The following is an 18999-nucleotide window of genomic DNA, read 5'->3' on the forward strand; positions in this document are numbered from 1 at the left end:
TGCTGGTCTTAGCAGAGATCTGTTACTCAACTCGGGAAGTTTTGTGAAACCTGCTCAGGCACTGGTTTCTCTCTACCACGGAGGTGGTCGATAGCCTCAGCAGGACTCTCTCTGATAGTGGAGTTGCTGAGGATGTGAGCAATGGCAGAATGCCTGCTCCTTCCAAGAAAGGCCGTGAGCTGGGATGCCTGGCCCCTTGGGCGGGCCTGGAGGGGTCTCACCACTCCCTAGTCTGAAGTAGGGCGTGCTAGCCCAGCCAACCATGGTGCTATGTGTGTCCTCCGCCCTCTTAGCCGCAGGCCGGCTGGCGCACAGATCTCTAGTGCCTGGGGACCTGTAGCCAGCTGCAGTCTCCACTGGGCTTCAGATGGCCCCACCCACCTGCCCGCCCCTGAGGCCCAAGACTCCGCCTCCTCCTTCAGGAATGGGTAGCCCGGAGAACACGATAGCCGGACGGGCCCCGCCCTGGCCAGTGATTGATTACCAAACATCACTGTGACTTTAATGGTCCGCTTGGATGGAAATTAATTCTGGAATGGATAAATAATGCATCAGGATTTATGTAGTCCAAGGAAAACCGGAGCCAGGAGCGGGAGCCGAAGGGGTGTCGCCAGTGGCCCCCGGGTCTCGAAGAAGCTAGGCATGAAGGGCCATTGGCCAAAAAGAAGAGAAAAGGGAAACGGATGGCAGCATGATCGGCCCAGCGAGTCTGGCCAGGCGGCTGCAGCATGCTGAGCCCAAAGATCAGACAGGCCAGAAGGGGTGAGTACAAATTTCTGTGGATTTCGGATTTCTGGGCACACAGCGTGTTTCCCCTGGCAAACGCGAGGACATTCAAGAAGGTGCCCTGCCCGGGTACAGGTGGGGGAAGGCATCCTAGGTCTGTGGCACCTGGGCAGTGAGTGTCTGCGTGAGCCTATGTGCCTGTAGTTCTGGTGAGATTCGGGGGGGGGGGGGGGGGGGGGGGGGGGGTGTCAGATCAGATCTGTACGATCTGACAGGGCAGTAGCTGTCTAAAGTGTGTAGGCGGTGAGCACCTCCACCCTACATTTTATGATTTACAGCCACCCTGTCGTTATGGGTAAACAGGTGGCAACTGGAGGAAAACTTTACTTTTCACTCACAGTAAAAGTTGAAATGACCCTACCAGGGTTAGCCATACCCAGGCTTCTCCAATTCAAGTCTGAGGCCAGCTTGCTGGGAGCAGCCCCACCCACACCCCCACCTCCACCCCCAGCCAACCCGGAGGCAAAGGTAGAGTGAGTCTCACGCCTGCATACCTTAAACCAGAGTAAGACCAGCAGAACTGCAATGTTGGGAAGGCGGTGGGGGCGGGGTGGGGGTAGGGAAGGTACGAAAAGTCAAATAAAGCAAGAGATTACAATCTGTAGTTCAGGACTCAGCTAGTATCCCATCAGCTAGTATCCCAGCGATGTAGCCTCCTGATCCAGCCACTAGACAGGAAAAGAGGCAGCAACTTATTGGCTAGGAGTAAGGCTACTTCTGATGAAAATACCTGTCTTTAAAGAGCAAGCAGGGTGGTGGTGGCGCACGCCTTTAACCCCAGCACTGGAAAGCAGAGACAGGCGGATCTCTGTGAGTTCAAGGCCAGCCTGGTCTACAGAGTTCTAGGATTGGCTCTAAAGCTACAGAGAAACCTCGTCCCCCCCCCCAAAAAAATAAACAAACAAACAAAAAGATGGAACAGCTTTTCAGATGACCAGCGCTTGCTAGTGCTTGGGACAACCTGCCTTCTTAGCACAGAGGATAAAGATGGGACTTGGGAGATGGGTGGGGCATGGGAGTGCTCCTTGGAGGCTGCTGTGGGGGAGGGTCGGGGCACTGGGGATCCTTGTACCTCCTCAGGGGTGCCCCATTTCTTTAGCAGATTGGAGGCACTTGGTGACTTTCCCAGTGTGTGTTCAGTGCCATCCAGACTCCCCTGTAGGTTGCTGGGATGTAGGGTAAGTGGGAGCCTAATGAGGGAGGACAGACTTGCCTGGCTCTGCTGAGAGGTGAAGGCATGGGCTAAAGATGAGCTGGGCTGGACCCCTCTCCACAAGCCATTTCCTTCTTCTGTCCGAAGACACAGCCAGTAGTCACGTGAGGCTAATGAGGACTCGGCATGTGCTGGTCCTAAGAGAAAAATACACACAGGCTTTTGATGACTCCATTAATAATTATCTGATCGCCTGCTAAAATGACAATGCTTTTGGTGGGTAAAAGAAGCATATTGTTAGAATTAATGTCTGGCTTTGAGAACAGCTTCTGGATTGGTTCCGTGACCTACATGCTCATGAGAGACCTTTTATATTTCTGTAGAATCTTGTTGGTCTGGAACGAGACCAGTGCCTCAGCAAAGGAGCCTGTCTGTGGAACCCCAAACTTCACTACTGTGTGTGTGCATGTGTATCTGTGTGTGTGTACGCGCGTGTGTGTGTCTGTGTGTGTGCGTATCTATGTGTGTATCTGTGTGTGTGTGTTTGTGTGTGCACGTGTGCGTGCGTACATGCCTGTGGAGGCAAAAGACCGACTTGGGTCTCTTCTGTTGCTCTTCATTTTATTCTTTGAGACAGAGTCTCCTACTGAACCCAGAACTCTACTGGTTAACCAGAGGTCTGCCTCTTTCCCCCACCCTCAGCACACAGACCCACACCACTGTGGCCAGCTTTGTATACGGTGTTAGGGATCTGAACTCAGATCTTGATATCTGCATGACCAGCTCTTTAGTGCCACCAAGCCACCTCCCAACCCCACCAAACCTCTTTTATATATTTGATTTCAGTGGCTTTCCATGAACAGCAGCCCTTCCTCCCTTCAGGAACAGGAATGTCTGGGGGCATCTGTTGACCGTTCTAACCAAGGGAGCTGCTGACATCCTGTAGGTAGTGGCCAATGATACTGCGGAACACCCACAGGGCCCAGGATAAGGCCTACCACCCAGAATTAGCTGATCTCAAATGCCAGCAGTGCCAAGGTTGAGGATCATGTGACAAGTTTAAGTTTCTAGTGTAGTTTTTCAGGCATTAATATAGGAATCACTCGCCTACAACACTGTCTGACCATAAGTCCTGAGAGAGACATTCGGAGACCATGAGTTACACAGAGGTTGCTATGCACAGGGTGCCAAGAGGTGCTCAAAGTGAGCTATGATTCTTGATCTGTAAGCTGAGGAATGATAGGGGACTGAGCAGGGACGGGATGACAGAGGGAGACTATGCAGCTGCCTGGAAGCAGCATCACATGTAGTTCTCCCAGTGTCATATGTATGATACGGTGTGTGTATATTTGTGTGTGTGTGGTATTTATGCGTGTATGTAGTATGTATGTATGTGTTTGTGTATGCGTGTATATATATATATATAAACCAGGTTAGACTTGCAGCATGTTAGGAAATAAACATCTGTGTCCCTCAAAGAAATTGGGCACTGGCAGATGGAAGAATTTTCATCAAAATTCTCTCCTATTTAAAACTTTCAGCTCCAGGACAAGGTCTCCATGACCACTTGAGAGCCTTCGCATTCACAAACCCCAAGCCCTGCTGTCCAGCCCCCATCTGAACTAGACGCAGGCCACGCCTATGTGAAAATATGCCCAAGTGTGTGTCACTTGGAAAAGATCAGGCTTCCTCTGTAGAAGAGTTCATAGACTCAGACCCGGACAACAGGCTCCCAGGGCTTTGTGGCCTGACTGAAAAGCACCTCCCCTGGGATATTGATACCTCCTGGGCTCCTTGGGGTCCCTTCTCAGAAGCCACATTGGCTGCTAACGTTTTGGCAAATTTCAACCAGGCCAACCCTGAAGGAGCAGGTGAAGGTACCCATGACCATGGAGGGTGCCCTTGTCATCTCTTTGTAGGGACAGGAGGAGGTGTGAGGATTAAGAATTTCCCAGAAGCCACACTGTCAGTTACCCACTGTGGAACTGTCTTAGTCTGTTGCTATAACAGAATACCTAAGGCTGTAGTGTAGAATGAAGCAAGGCAGGGATAACAAGTACAGGCACTTGCTGCCAAGCCTGGCAACCTGAGTTTAACCCCCGAAACACACATGGTGGAAAGGAAGAAGCAGTTTCCTCAAAGCCAATCACTAACCTCTACATGCACCCTTATAAAAAATAAAAATCAGTATATTTTAAAGGAGACAATGTTTAAAAGGCCATTGGACTTATAGCTTAGAAGGCTAAGAACATGGTACTAGCGTGTGCTAGGCTCCCAGTGAGAACTTCATGGCAAAAAGCAGAAGGCTGGAGTGAACGTGTGTGGAAGCAGGATGTAAGTGTCTGAGTGGAGGTGCTAGGCGCACCGTAACCTGCTTTTACCGTAGCTAACCCACTCTTTGGGAAGCACATCAATCTCTTCATTACGAGGTAGCCTCGGCAACTGTTAGCGCTCAAAACCATCACCGTTTAGAATTGTCACATGGAGAAACTGGGCTTCGCCATGTGTTTTGATAGAAACCATATCCAAATCACAGCATAAAGTAGGTCAACTGTCCTTCCTTGAGTGGATTCAATTTCCAAAAAGTTACAGGCAGATGGGACAGACAGACAGACAGACAGACAGACACACACACACACACACACACACACACACACACACACACACACACACACTGATGAAGCTCTGACCAGTAAAAGCAAGTGGTACCGTCCCTGGATCTAAGTTCCCTGGGAAGAGGGGGCACCTTTCCTGATACCCTGTCCCCAGTGGGCTCATCTCCCCTTGACCCGTGTTCCTGCTACTGCCCTGTTCCCAGGTTGGGAAAGGACGACGCAGCTCACCCTGTCTCTCTGCCAGTTTTCACCGGAGAAAAAACAGTTGCATTTACTAACCCTCCACAGCAGGACACAGGACCATGCGCTGTTTGACGCGGATAGAATAGCTATTTCTTTTCAAGATAGAAAAATAAACGCAAGGTAGGGCCCCCCTCTCCTCGGAGTTATGGGGTGGTTTCGAACAGTCGGGAGGAAGCTCGGAGACCAGGCTGCATGTTACACTTGCCACGCTTGTGTCATTCAGCTTGCACCATGGCAAGTACTAGATGCCTGCAGCGCTGGGACCAGGCCCTTCTCTGCGCAAGACGCGGGCTTGCTTCATCCCCATCCTCTAGGTCTTGTGGTTCTTGAGCTGATCCCCCTAGGATTACTGCATCTCTACAACCCTGCGGTCATGGGGCTTGTCATGATGGTTTTGACAGTCTTGATGCAGCTTCCTCGAGGCCCATGAACACCATCCCACATTAATGGTTACTGCTGTGGCCTGCCCCACCGCACAGGTCTGAAGCTTGCCTTCCAAAGCGCTCTCCTCTCTGCACATCCCACTTGTCTCAGGCTGAGTCCTCTGTAGCCATCCTTACCTCTAATCTGGTCAAAACCATCACCCCAGATGTAAATCATACCCTGTACCCTTCTCCATCCGCCCCCCCCCCTTCAACTAGGAATCCTTCAGCAGTCTCCACTGCTCTTATTAATTAAACCCACACTTCTGACAATGGCTCTGAGTGTCCCTGCACAGCCCAGCTCCCTTCCAGCCACTTCTCACACACTACGTCCCAGATACGCTGACCTTCTCCCCGTTGCTCTTTGTTCCACAAGTTCCCTCTGGACTTCCTTTTACACTCGCATGCACACATAAACACACTTCTTTGACTGCTGTTCACCCTCCAGCCCTTAGCTCCTCCCACCAGGAAAATCCTGCCCCACCCTACTCCAGTTTGGGGCCTTGCCCCATACTCTGCTCACCTTTGTTCCTCAGTCTTTCCTTCTGGTGGCAGTTACATATTTCTGAGGGTGGCTTTTAAATATGTCACCTGCACTGGACTCTAAGCTCATGAGGGTGGCGACCGTTTTTCTTTTTGAACAACATTATGTATGCCCTTGGTGCCTAGTAAGCACTCAGAATATATTTTTAAATGAATGAATAAGTAAATCAATCAATCAGTCATAGGAAGGCATTAGCTTAGGAGGCTTGGCTCTTGCCTCTGCTTTAACTCATTGAGGTTCTTAGGAAAACCTATCCTTACCTTGACCGTATGTTACAAATATTTACCCGTTCTACAATTGTTCTATTGTTGGTTGGATATTAAAGTTTTTTTTTAAATTTGAGGCGTCTGTAAGTTTTTATTTCATGTCAACAATCCTGCAATCATTTTCCTTTGGAACTTCTGCCTTTGTTTGGAATAGTTCAGAGTAAATTTGTGTCTATTGTAGCAGCTCCTTTGGAAGAAATGTACGGAGTGAGGCTGAAGTAGCTGTGGCTCACTTCCCAAGGTCTCCATGAGTGCAGAGCCCCGCTACTGCAGGGCAGCAAGAGAGCGCCTGTGGGTGGGATGGAATCTTTTCTGTGGCTTTGTTCTTGGGACTTTTCCCCCACAAGAGAGTAAACTTCTTTGTTAAATTCCCTCAATGAGGAAGGCATTTTTGCTGTAATTCTTCAATTCTTGTGGCTACACTAAAATGAAGCACCTTTGATGTCATTTTGAAAGGTATGAGAAGAAAATCATTGAGTGTCCTGAGCAAGCATGGTAGAAGTGACATTCATGTTTGTCTAATGTTTAATCCTTTGCTTGTCCTTACTCCAACCTACTTACAGACCTCTGTCAATCACCCTGCAGGCCTCCAGTGATAGGGTTACAAAATGCAATGTCTGGACAAACATTGGATGTAGGCAATTAATGCAGTGTTTAAGATTGGAAAAACATCACCTAACAGAGAATGAAGCAAATGGAAAAACATGACCAACTCCAGGAAAACAAAGAGTACTATCCAAATGGAGAAAAACAGTAATGGTATATATAGCACAGTGCTCATAGGGGCCTAGCAATCGCATGGCACTAATGCTGGGAGTTCTATATATTGATCTAATGCAACTTTCATATAATTGTATGGGAACCATGAGGAGGATTCTTGGGGGGGGGGGGGGAATCATCTTCCATAGCTAAAAAGTCAAAAAATAGCACTTAAAAAGGAAAAATTGAGACATGTCAATAAATGAATACTGTTTTAACACGAGATAACCACCGGGGGAAACTGTAGTCCTGTGTCTGCATGGCAGGGATACATCCTGAGAAATTCACCAGTAGGCGATGCCGTCATTCTGCCAACACCACATACTCACGTGCCGCTCAGTGGGCACCTAAGCTGCATGGCTCACCCTGCTTCTCCTGGGCTACAACATTATGTCACATTTTACGTACGATTGAATACAATTGTGATACGGTACTCATTTAAACTATAATAAAATATAACGTAAAAGGCAAATACCTTTGCTGTTCGGGGCTCTTACTGTGTCTGTCGTGCGGGTTGTCACGACTGGAATTGCCCTGGGTGAGTCAGTGAGTGACTGGGGAGAGCAGGCAGATGCCCAGATCACCATTGCACATCACTGGACACTAGATTTCAATGAAAAGCATTTTTCCTTCTTCGATAGTAAGTTAACGTTACCTTGCCATGACATTTTTACTTTGTAAACCTTTTAAATTTAGCCTTTTGACCCTTGTTTGACAACTTTAAACACAACCACATTCTGAAATCATACAAAAGATCCCTTGCACCCTTGTCACATGAGCTTTTTTCTGGTTTTAGTTTCTGTATACTCTAGACTTTCTCTGAAAAACTAACATACCGGGCTAGAGAGACGGTTGGCCATTAAGGACTAGATTCGCGATCAAATACTAATGCAGTTACACACACATCAGCCTATACTTCATGGGCTCACTAACATCACTGACTACCCTATTTACAAAATATTTTATACAATACATTGTACATACATGGATCTATGTACAATACATGTGCACATTGCCCTCAGAGGCCAGAAAAGGGTGCTGGATCTCTTGGAATTGTTATTACAGGTGGTTGTGAGCTGCCATGTGAGTGCTGGGAGCTGAACCCTGGTGGTCTTCTGCAAGAGCAGCAAATGCTATCTAGTTAACTGCTTTGAAAAGTAAGTTGTAGCATACTCTAAAATAATGCTTAGAAATATGGATACTAACTACACAGAGTTTTAATGATTATCAAATATTATGTTCTGTACATAGTTGTGTGTTCTATACCGTTATACAACTGATCACAAAATTGGTGTGTTAATACTGGCATCACTACAAATACATGACCAATGTGTTTTGTACAACCTTGTGACCATTACTGTGCCACTAGCTTTGACAACTTTTCATCTTTACAATAATATTATGGGACCGCGACTGCATGTATCCCCTTGTGACCAAGCTATTGTTGTGTATCACAGGACTGTTCAAAGATAAAATATGGCTTCCTCTAGAGGTGAGGACAGAAGGTGAGGAATACAGGCTCTGGAGTCATGTCCGAGGCTTGTGAGATTACTTAAGATGTTGCCAGCGAATGATAACCCAGAAGCCAGTTGACTCATCCCAGCTGACGAGGGAACTGTTCAGAATCCTAGAGGTTTCTGTTCTTAGGGCATCATGGGGTCCACAGCACCCTCTGACTGCTTATTTTGGAGTAGTGTGTCTTCACAGAATATGCCCATGGTGACCCAATGTTGCCTATGCCCACAAAGACCAAATACATTTAGGGTTTCCTAGGGGCGATCACATCCAGGCCTGAGCGCTGAGCCATAAAGAAATGTAATCAGACAGGCGATGTGGCTTCTGGCTTTGCCTGTATCTCACACAGAGAGGGGCTCGAAGACAGCAGAGGGTTTCCTAAGCCGTGCCAAAGAGGAGTGCATGGTAGCTAAGGCAGGAGTTCAAAGCAGGACCCGGAGGGCGCAACTGCTTGTTATTCCATACAGCCTTAGCTCTGACCTGGGAGCTCACTGAGCTGCTTGGGGGCTCACTCTGACTTGTTCATGCTTAGATAGCTTTCTTATATAGCCCAGGATCACCACCTACCTTGGGATGCCACTACCCACAGTGAGCTAGGTCCTCCTTAACAGTAAGTACCCACGACTATCCCCACAGACTGGCCCACAGGCCCATCTGATCTAGGCAATTCTTCAGTCCGCTTTCCTTTCGGGTGAATCTAGGCTGTGTCAGGTTAAAGCTAAGTAGGACACAGAATACAGGCCAGAGTTCAGTCAAGTGCAGAAACCTCAAAGCTGGAATCCTAAAGGAAAGAAGGGAACTCACAGGTCTCTTTCACCTGGCTGTGTCCTTACACCCAGGCCATGCCCTGGCACTGCTGCTGATAGCTAATTCTACCGTGATGACAAAGGTGTCCAAGCCTACATGTCTTCCGTTGATGTCCAGACCCTTTACCTCACACAGAGAATACACTGATTCCCAAATGTGCCTTCCAGAATTAATATGAAATTACAAAAGTGCTCAGATCATCAAAGGACTCTGGACAAACCCAGGTAATCTAATTAGAGGAGGATAAAAGCTCCCAATTTGAGGATCTTTGAATGACAGCAGCCTCAAAGTACACTGTGAATGGATTTTTAATCTGTTGTATAGGGTTGTGTTGTTTATTTCTATTTTTTATTTGTTTCTTCTGAGATTTTCTGTGAGATTTCAGTTACCTATGATCTACCATGTTTCAAATTAAATTTTAAAAAATCCAGAAGTCACCAGGTGTGGCAGTGCATGTCTTTACTCCCAGCATTGGTAGGTAGAGGTATGTGGATCTCTGTGAAATCGAGGCCCAGCCTGATCTACAAAAAGAGCCAGGGCAGTTACACAGAGCAACCTTGTCTCGAAAAACAAGACCAAACAAACAAACAAAATCCAGAAGTAAAGAATTGATGCATTTTAAATTGTGGCTGCTATCTGATTCCAGCTGCGGCTTCTGATTTCTGCTGTAGCATGGCGCAGTCTCGCAACTTCTCACTGTGCCCACCTGGGACACGAATCATCCCTCTGTCCGGTGTGTCCACTCTGGATGTACCATTTCGCCTCTAGTCACTCAGAAGACATCTTGGGTATCAGATTGGTGGCCATGGGAACACACACTTGTATTTAAGCATCCTTATTTTGTTTAATAATGACTCCAAGGCACAAGAATACTGATACTGAACAAGTTAGTATGACAGAGAAAGGCTATGTGAGAAGGTAGACGTTACTAACTTTATTATAGATATCTGTACATAAAGGAGAAAACAGAGCTTCTATAGGATTCATAGTATTGATGTTTTGAAGTATCCTCTGGGGGAATCCTAGAGCCATTCCCTGAGGATAGAGAGGCATTGATACACAATAAAACGTTTATCTTAAATGTCTCCCCATTATCTGCCATCCAGATCAACACACACTGTATTTTCCTTAACTCCAGGAAGTCCCCTCCTGTGTCCTCCCAAGGTGACTCTATTTTTATCCCCACGGAGTGTTCCTCTCTAGTCACTTTAAGTTTTGTATGCCTGGCATCATGGGCTTGACTGGCATCATGGGTGTGACCTGGCATCATGGGTACACCTGGCATTGTGGGTGTAACTGGCACCATAGGTATGGTTGGCGTCATGGGTATGACTGGCATCGTGGGTATGACTGGCATCGTGGGTATGTCTGGCATCGTGGGTATGACTGGCATCGTGGGTATGTCTGGCATCGTGGGTATGACTGGCATCGTGGGTATGCCTGGCATCGTGGGTATGCCTGGCATCGTGGGTATGTCTGGCATCGTGGGTATGCCTGGCATTGTGGGTATGCCTGGCATCGTGGGTGCAACTCCCACTGTGCACACTCCTGCACTCCATCATCTTTCTTCTTTCTTTTATGGAAAGTGGGGAACACTTGGAGGTTTGGAAGCTACTGGGTGTATCTGAGCTTTCTGCTCATGTGAAAATCTCTGACTTCACTCCTGTCACCAGCTGTAATTAAGAGAGAGAACAAGGAGCTAAGTGCTCAACGTCCTAGCACCCAGACCGTCTTGAGCTTCAATCCAGGACAGTGAAGTCCAAGCAGGTTCCTCCCAAAGCCAGCTGTGTCTGTTCTGTGACTGGTGGGGGTCATCGCCTCTCAGCAGCGGATGGTTAGGATTGGTTACTGCTTCCCAGGTCACAATGAGGGCAGATTCTAGCAGTGTTGGTCATGGGTACAAAAGTGTGTACCCTGTGCAAGCAGGCCTGCTGTCATCTACCTGGTGATGTGGAGAAATTCCAAATTTGGCTTCTGTTATATATTGGCTTCCATATTTTGGGACTGTGGGTATAGCCTTCTTAGATGGTACAGACTCAAGGAACTTCCCCAGCTGCCTGCATTTAGGGTTGGCTATGTCTTTGACAGTTCCAGCACTTTCGTTGCTTATGAAGTGATAGTAATATCTGCTGTTGGTGCTTGGTGAACTTACATGACTAGAGAGTTGGCATATCTCAGGAAGTGACTTCAGTCATGCCCTGTATGTCCTGGGAATAGGCCTTCCCTGCCCATGCCTGCTAGGTCCCATGCCAACTAGGAGCACTCTGGGATAACCAGTTCCCAAAGGTCAGAGCACTGTTCCCACTATTACTTTAAAGGAGCGGTGGTGCTTCCCATACACAGTGAAGGGTCAAAGGGCCACTATCAGAGAAGGCTTGCCCAGAGTCCTCAGCCTTGGCCTCAGCCAGGCAGCTTTGTCTTTATCTGGACGCTGTCCTGGGTACCACCTGCAGAGCTGAAAGCCACTAACCAGCTCTCCATAACCCATGCACAGTCTCTAAGGACGAGAGTATTTAAGAACGTAGGCTAAGGACATACACTCTGCTCTGTTCCCTACCTCAGCCTGTGGCCTTTGGACTGCTGCTGCCCAAGGCCCATGTACCAAGAGGGAAGGCTGCTGTTGTATCCAGGAGACAGGCACTGGAGACTCAAGCCCCTCCCCACTCTTGCATTCTTTCCAAGATATATCAGTCAGTCTGACAGGCAAAGAGATTTCTCTCCTACACAGAAGATACCAATGTCTGTAACATCATTAGCCTCTCAGGGCATAAGTACTGCCAGACGAGGGCCAGAAGGTAAACCGGGCTGGGCTTGAGGTCCCAGACAACCCGATCGCTGGCCATGACCTTGTTTGAAGAGGACAGTAATTGATTTGCAAACTAGGCCTGAACTGGCTCAGGCCTGGTCCAGGATGCTGCCTTGTCTCCCTGACCCAGGCAGCCTGGGACCATGCTCTACATCTACTGAAATCATCAGCAACCTGGGCGGTTGCTTAACCAAGGGTAGAGACTGTATTGATCGAAGCTAATGGCTTGTAGGCCAGCAGAAAATGAAATTTATAATTGCTATTGAGTCCCATCGACTCACCGACTGTAGGCTTTTGGTGAATGGGAATATGGGAGCAATCAGCACGGATGGCCCCTGGGCCAGCAGTTCCCGGACATGGTTCAGGAGAGGGGAAGGAAACTTCAAGAGGCTCGACCTGCAGAATCGGCGCTAAGCACACTGCTGCTCTCTGTGCCCTGTGCACATGCTGTCAGTTTGCTCCTTCTACGCTTGCCAGTCTAGGAGGTGACCAGTTAGCGTTTGCTCCTTTTTATGAGTGGAAGCCTGGAGCTTCTTCATTGAGCTACCGAGCTAGGAAATCCTAGAAAACTGTAGTGTTGTGTCTCCAGGCTCCTGTTGCGTCTCCAACAACACACACATCATCACCAACCTCACTGTGCCCTTGACTTCTACGTTGTATAGATAGGGGCTGTTGGTAGAAGACCAACTGAGAATCCTGATGGCAGCTCAGGAATGGTTTCTCCAAGATCAAGGTTAAGAGCCTAACCCCTGCCCCATGTCAACTCATTCTCCTGCTGGGTTATTCCCTTTGCTTTCTGGCCCTCCCTATATACTGCTTCTTCATTTCGTCCACTTATTCTGCCTCAGCCTGGGCTATGGCCTTCCTGCCTCCTCCAACTGCCTTGTTCCCCTAGCCTGACCTCGGCGTTGCCTGCTTCATGCGCCCCTTTCCTCTGTGTGTGCCGAGATACCAGCAGTGTTTGCTTCTTGCTAGCTCTGCCTGGCAGTCATCCTCCCCCAGAGTCTCCCAATGCTGAACATAGAGAAGGTCCCTAAATTCGAGGACTGGATAAATGAAAATGACGGCTGTATGCAGTTGAATCTTGGGGTGCACTTGCATGCAAGTAAAGAGAAGTCCAAGTATGCCCCAGCCTTTGTACCACACAGCCTAGCAAAAGACAGGCCAACTGAGCCAAGGAGGCTAACTTTTAAGAATGTAATCTTTTATATTGACTCTTTAAATCTTTAAAACAATCTTTATGAAAAGCCGCCAGAGTTTTCAGACTACCTCATTACTATTTTAAAAGTTAAGATTTCCATTGATGGGGTTAGAGAATAGGTTGATACATTGTTGCCTTATAGTTCTCCAGGCAGGGAAGAAGGAAAGACAGTCTTATTCTGAGGGCCCAGCTGGATCTCAAGACCTTGGGTAGATGAAGAACTCAGGGAAGAACAGATGTCCAAACAGAGCTCAGACAGAACACTAACAGTTCAAAAGGAAAAAAAAAAAACAACAGTAGAGGCTCTCAGGGCCACTGTACGATAAATCATCTGCTGCGGCAGCTCACTCCTGGGACAGCACAGGACCTCAGCAGAGCCCCTCAACCTTGCCTACAAATCGCATTAAGTTTCTAAAACATCCCATTGACCCCTCCCCAGTGCCCTTCCATTACCTCACCCCTCTCCTCCCAATCAATCTCTTGACCTCAGTGCTTACCCTTTAAATCAGCTCAGCTCTGAGATTCATCTTGCCATTTCCCCCAGCCGCTTTAAAAACTCACCGACTTTTCATAAATCACTTTCTGCTCCCCTTTTCCTCCTGCACGGTACTTCATACTCCGCCGCTGCCGCTCTGACACAGCTGCAGACACAGACACCCGCAGGCTTGCTGCAGGGCGCCCAACCCCAGCCTGTGGTCCAGAGGGCAAATGGGTCAGTGGCTGCTGCAGCTGGGCTGTCTCGAGCCTTTCCAAAGCTCCTGAAAGTTATTGAACATGTCCAGTGAGGGTCTCTAAAGTAGACCTTAAAAATAGGACTCCCGCGCAGTTCTTATTAAAGAGGTTCCCTAGCTGGTGGAGAAGTGAGGGGGGTGGGTCGGAGAACAGGACCAATTCTAGAGGAGGAATGGGACGCAAGCCATAAAAGGAGGTCTCTGCTGAAGCCTCAGGGAGCTCTGCTCTGACCAAGGGTTACCTGCTGAGGATGACATAAATTCCCAGGCACTCCTGGTTCTCCCAGTTCAGGCTAAACCAGACTCTTGCAGTCAAAGGGTGCTCTGAAACAATCTGGCCATCCTGAGAATCCTCCTGGGAATGAATTGTGTCTAATTTGAAGCCTCGTGAAAGAGATAGAGCATGAAGATCCGAAAAGGGACCCAAGAAAATCTGGGCAGGGCTGCTGCGCAACACGAGTTGAAAAGCATCTTTAACCATTCTCAGAAGAATTCCTTAGCATCAACAGTCGCCCCAGGTAAGTGACTGCTGGCCCACACGGCACACCTCCACAGGCTGAAGGACACCAGCACACCAAGGATTCACCTACAGGGAGATCCGTACAACAGGCAGTCCCTAACTGTGGTCCTTGGAAGGTCTGTAGAGAGGCCAGGCCCAGGCTTCCTTCAGCCCAGTGCCGTATGTGATGTTAGCCTGTCCCCTCCTGGTGCGGCCCACAGACAAGGACTGGGGTTTATACTCTTAGTTATGGTGCTTGTCATGGGAAAAGCTCAAACATCTCGCAAATCAGCATTATATTTGTTATTGTCTTAGACATCCTAAGGGGTTCAGCTCCCTTCCAGGCAGCTTTTACTTAAAAAGCTTCCGTATAACTTACATAAATGGTTTGAATCCATCAGTATCAGAGCTCCCTTCTTCCCCTCACACACGTGAACTGTTAGGTGGGATATGTCCCTCACAGATCCTGTTCTATACAAAAGCCTATAGCCACCAAAACCCGATTGTGATGTCTTCTGTTTGAGGCTGGTGGTTTTTCCACCCTTTTGAGGAGTTTATGTTTCCTGTAATGTGCTACAGCTTGCTTTCCTTGAGGTCCATCACAGTATTTAAACATACATCCCTCCATGTTTATCAGCCCTGTAGCCACAGATACAACCGACGCCAGGCTGAGGAAAACAGCTCTATGTGTGTTGAACGGGCATAAACTTTGTCTTATCATTGTTTCCTAAAGGATGTGCTGTGATGGCTGCTGACGTCACATTGTACCAGGTTCTATGGGTCATCTAGGAAAGAGGAAAGTATCTGGGAGGGTTGTGTAAGTCATGGATAAATACTGTCGTTTTATATGAGGGGTTTGAAATACCCATAGGGGGTGGTCCCAGAATCAGTCCCAGGTGTGACAATGTCGCAGGGAAATTGAAAGGTGGAAATGCGAGGTAAGGAGTTTGCGTATTATTGTTGACCTCGGAAAAAGGGCATTTATGGGAGAAATGGAGTTGAGCTGAGACATTGAGGAAGTCCTAATGGTGTCAAGGGAGGACACAGGACTGCAGAGGACACTGTGGTGGGGGCTGGGCTCTGAGAAGGACTGTAAAGTCATAAGGCTGGGTCCCCAGGACCCTCCTAAGCCAGCCATCGTGAAATCCTTCAGGGTTTCCAACGAGCATCTTGTTCTAACCCCCTCTCTGAAAACTCCCTGCCTGCCCACGCAAGAGATGACTACAGAATGGGAAGGCATGAGGGACAGGAAAGGACGGACAGCAGTGACTGAGGAGGGGTGGTGGGCCCAAGAATGAGGTTTCTACTGACTGAGATGGGGAGCCTATGAAACAGGTGCCGGGACAGGAAAAGACAGAATTTAACTCCCGTTTGCGATACTGGAACTGTCGGGACAATATGACATTTGATCTCAGGTTCAGAGTTGAACTGCACATGGATGGCATTTAAATCCATGAGACAGTGTAGACAGAAGTGGCATCATGTGGCTTCCAGTGAGGAAAAGGCAAGAAGGTGCTGTTGGGACGCCAGTGTAGGAAGTGCTGTCTGAGAGGGTGGGTCAGCATGACTCCAGTCGCCACCTGGCTTCAGCCCTGGCAGTCACAGACACCTATGTGTGCCCATCCTTCCCCCTCCACTCCAGCACTACTCACACAGTGGTGTTCTTCTCTCCTCCGTCTCAGACAGGCAGGAAGCCATGTCTTCCCTGTCTCCTTCTCGGGAAAGCTGGACCAGAACTAGTACGACTAGAGCGCCCCATGCTTTCTCACCAGACTGTGGAGTGTGCAGCATAGTCTGTGCCCGGCTACCCTGGCTCCAGGAAGCTCCAGGAAGTCGTGGGATAGGGTACAGTCAGGCCTGAGCACAGAGGACTGTAGGGACACAGGTGGTTGCTGGGACCTCCAAGTGGAGGGCCTGGTCACTGCTGTAAGACTGCCCTGACCCATTGACACCTCTTCCTTCTGTCACAATCTGGGATGACTTCCCACTAGCCCAGGCAAACCACCCCCAAGCCCTACCTGAGTTCAGACTCCCACGCTGGCACCTTTGGAAACTCCCTCTCTGAATCCTTCCACCCGCCCTTAGCCATGTCCTTAGCCGAAGGCATTAGATCCTTCCCCTTCTTCCTGTCCTTACAAGGAGAATTTCAGAAAGGTTTCCCTATGTTCTTTTAAGACTCACGTGTATTTGTGTGTGTTCATGCATGTGTATGTGTGTACATGTGAGTGTGGGGTGTGTGTGTGTGTGTGTGTGTGTGTGCGTATGTGTGTGTGTGTGTTTTCTGTGTGTGCTGTTGTCACATACAGGTCCTAAACCCCTCAGCCGCCCCCCCCCCATCTTCATGTTGCTCCCTCCTCTCCCACTCCCTCTCCCAGTGAGGTCCTTATTTCTCTCTATAGGGTCATTCTCGCTGCATCATCCAACAGGAAGCTAGAGGCTTTCATTGAGCTTGTCCTTCCTGCATTCTTTCAGCCTTTCCCTCGGGGCTTGAGGGGTATGCCAGCTCCCCTGCATACTGCACCGCCCCTTCCTTCCACTGTAAGAGTTCCTGGGACTCTGCTCACAGTCCCTTCTTTCTCCCTGCACAGGCTTCCTGGAGAGGTCATCAGGGCCCACAGCAGTTCCTTGAGGAGTTGGGACACTGGCCCTGAAGCCAGCAAATGCAGACTCCAGAGCAAAGTGCATGACCTGCCTGTGCTGGGACTTCAGGCGACCGTCTCAGCCTCTGCAGGCCTCAACTTGCACAAATGCAAAATGGAAGTAGTGATGAGACTTGTGTAAAAAAATAATAATAATCCAGATAGAAAAATGAAGGCCCGTGCATAGCATGTAATGTCTAAATTCATGTGAACTGCAGCTGTTGCTACTATTATAACAATTATTATTGAACACATCTTTCATAATCTATAATCTAGTATGTTGCAACCTTTCTCCAATCTTTGTCTGTCTCTATATCTCTGTCTCTGTCTCTCTGTCTCTATGCCTCTCTGTGTGTAATCTGTCTCTGTCTGTCTCTGTCTCCCTCTCTCTGTCTGTCTCTGTCTCCCTCCCTCCCTCCCTCTCTTTCTCTCTCTCTCTCATGCACGCACGCACGCACGCACGCACGCACGACACATAAAGCTCCCCATGAGAGTGCGGGATATCACCTAGCTCTGTTTCTGGTCCCCCTCACCCCCGCTTCCAGCCTACTTCCCTCTGCTCCAGGCCCCATCGTTCCTTGGACTGAAATATATCCTCTGGCCAGCTCCAGGTGCAGAGGTGACTCCAACATTCTTGTGCCCCCAGGGAGCAGCAGCTAGCTGAGCAGACAGCAATATCACACGGAAGACAGTTATTCATAGGGTGTCAAAGGTGGAGTCGAAAAGGGTGACATTGTGGAGGGCCACATGGAGGAGGCTTACCTGGGAGGGAAGATCAGACCCCTACAGTGTAATGAGCCCAGGGCAGTAAGCATACTGCAGTCACATCAGCGGCCTGGAAATCCAGATTCTAAACCATTTGCCCAGAAGTTTGGGTTGAGCAGATGTGGAGATGGGTGCCTGCCTAGGCACCCCGGGGTACATGCACATGTCATGAGATCGTTCAGCAGTCGTTAGCTGAGCAGCTGGGTCTGGTGGTAGATATGTGATCATGTTGGCTATACTGTGACTCACGGTTCAGGGCAGGAATGGGGCTGACACTGGGGACCACAGGATCATAACTGCATTTGGAAAGAGGACAAGACTGTTTCATGACAGGGTTGGTGCTTAGGCATGAGGCCAGCCAAACTAAGAATCTCAGACTGTGGCGCTTGCCAGCCTCCAACCACTGTTGCGGTCTCTGAAGACCTCAGTTTGCACATCTGCAAACAGTAAAACGTAACTTGTTAGTGGAAGAATTCAAGATTCAAGCAGAGCATTTCCTTGGCCGCTGCATAGGCCTTTGGGAAAGGCCTGTAGGTGGTGCCCAGGCAAGGATGGTTATATCTGAGTTGAGTCAGTAAGACGACTAAAAGGAAAGTGGGGGGGCACAGGGAAAAATGAGTTCAGAAAGTAACCACTCATGAAGTTGGGGGGCAGTACCTCAGCGTGTGACGTTGCGAGCTGTGGAGTCCTGGAAGAGGCACGAGGCTCAGCAGGTTTGGGAGAGTTTCACACTGAGTTTTTCATTCATGCCAAAAAGACCCAAGGCCTTCTGGGGAGCATTTGTAGATGGCTTGACACATGAGCCTCCCATTCATAAATGAGGACTCCTGATAGGAGAAGGGGAAGCTGTGACAACCTGGCAACAGTGAGAAAATCTTCCGAGAACTTCTGGGGAGTGACAGAGGGAGTTAAAGCAGGTGGTGAGTCTTGAGTACAGACTTAGCAGGAAGGCTCTTTAGAGTGGAGGGAAAAGAGCCTTCCTGGAGGGGGTGTTGAGGGGTGATGGTGTCTGAGTCACCAAGATGACAAAAGAAGAAACCATGTTTGGGGGTGTCTGACTAGAGCAAGGTTTGGAGGGGCCAATGTCTTCCAATGCGAGTGCAGAGGAGATGGGAAGCAGTTGCGTGGGTTGTCCTGGGAGAGGCCACGAGAGCAGACACCTGCTGCACACGCTGAGGTGAGGGTAGATAACAGAACACTCTGAGGTGAGGGTAGGTAGCAGAACGGACACCATGCTTGTGCTGACCT

The 18999-nt window shown here is 48.8% G+C and overlaps 1 protein-coding gene across 1 annotated transcript in view; it reads left to right on the forward strand.

The window, feature by feature from the left end:
* Window positions 1-484: 484 nt before the first annotated feature.
* Arhgap22 (Rho GTPase activating protein 22) overlaps window positions 485-18999 on the forward strand; it is a 121097-nt gene continuing 102582 nt past the window's right edge. Inside the window, 1 exon segment of the mRNA XM_038349245.1 lies at window positions 485-762. Coding sequence (XP_038205173.1) covers window positions 729-762 — 34 coding nt within the window. The 5' untranslated portion in view covers window positions 485-728.

Source organism: Arvicola amphibius, chromosome 12 (genome assembly GCF_903992535.2).
Source record: "Arvicola amphibius chromosome 12, mArvAmp1.2, whole genome shotgun sequence".
NCBI lineage: Eukaryota > Metazoa > Chordata > Mammalia > Rodentia > Cricetidae > Arvicola > Arvicola amphibius.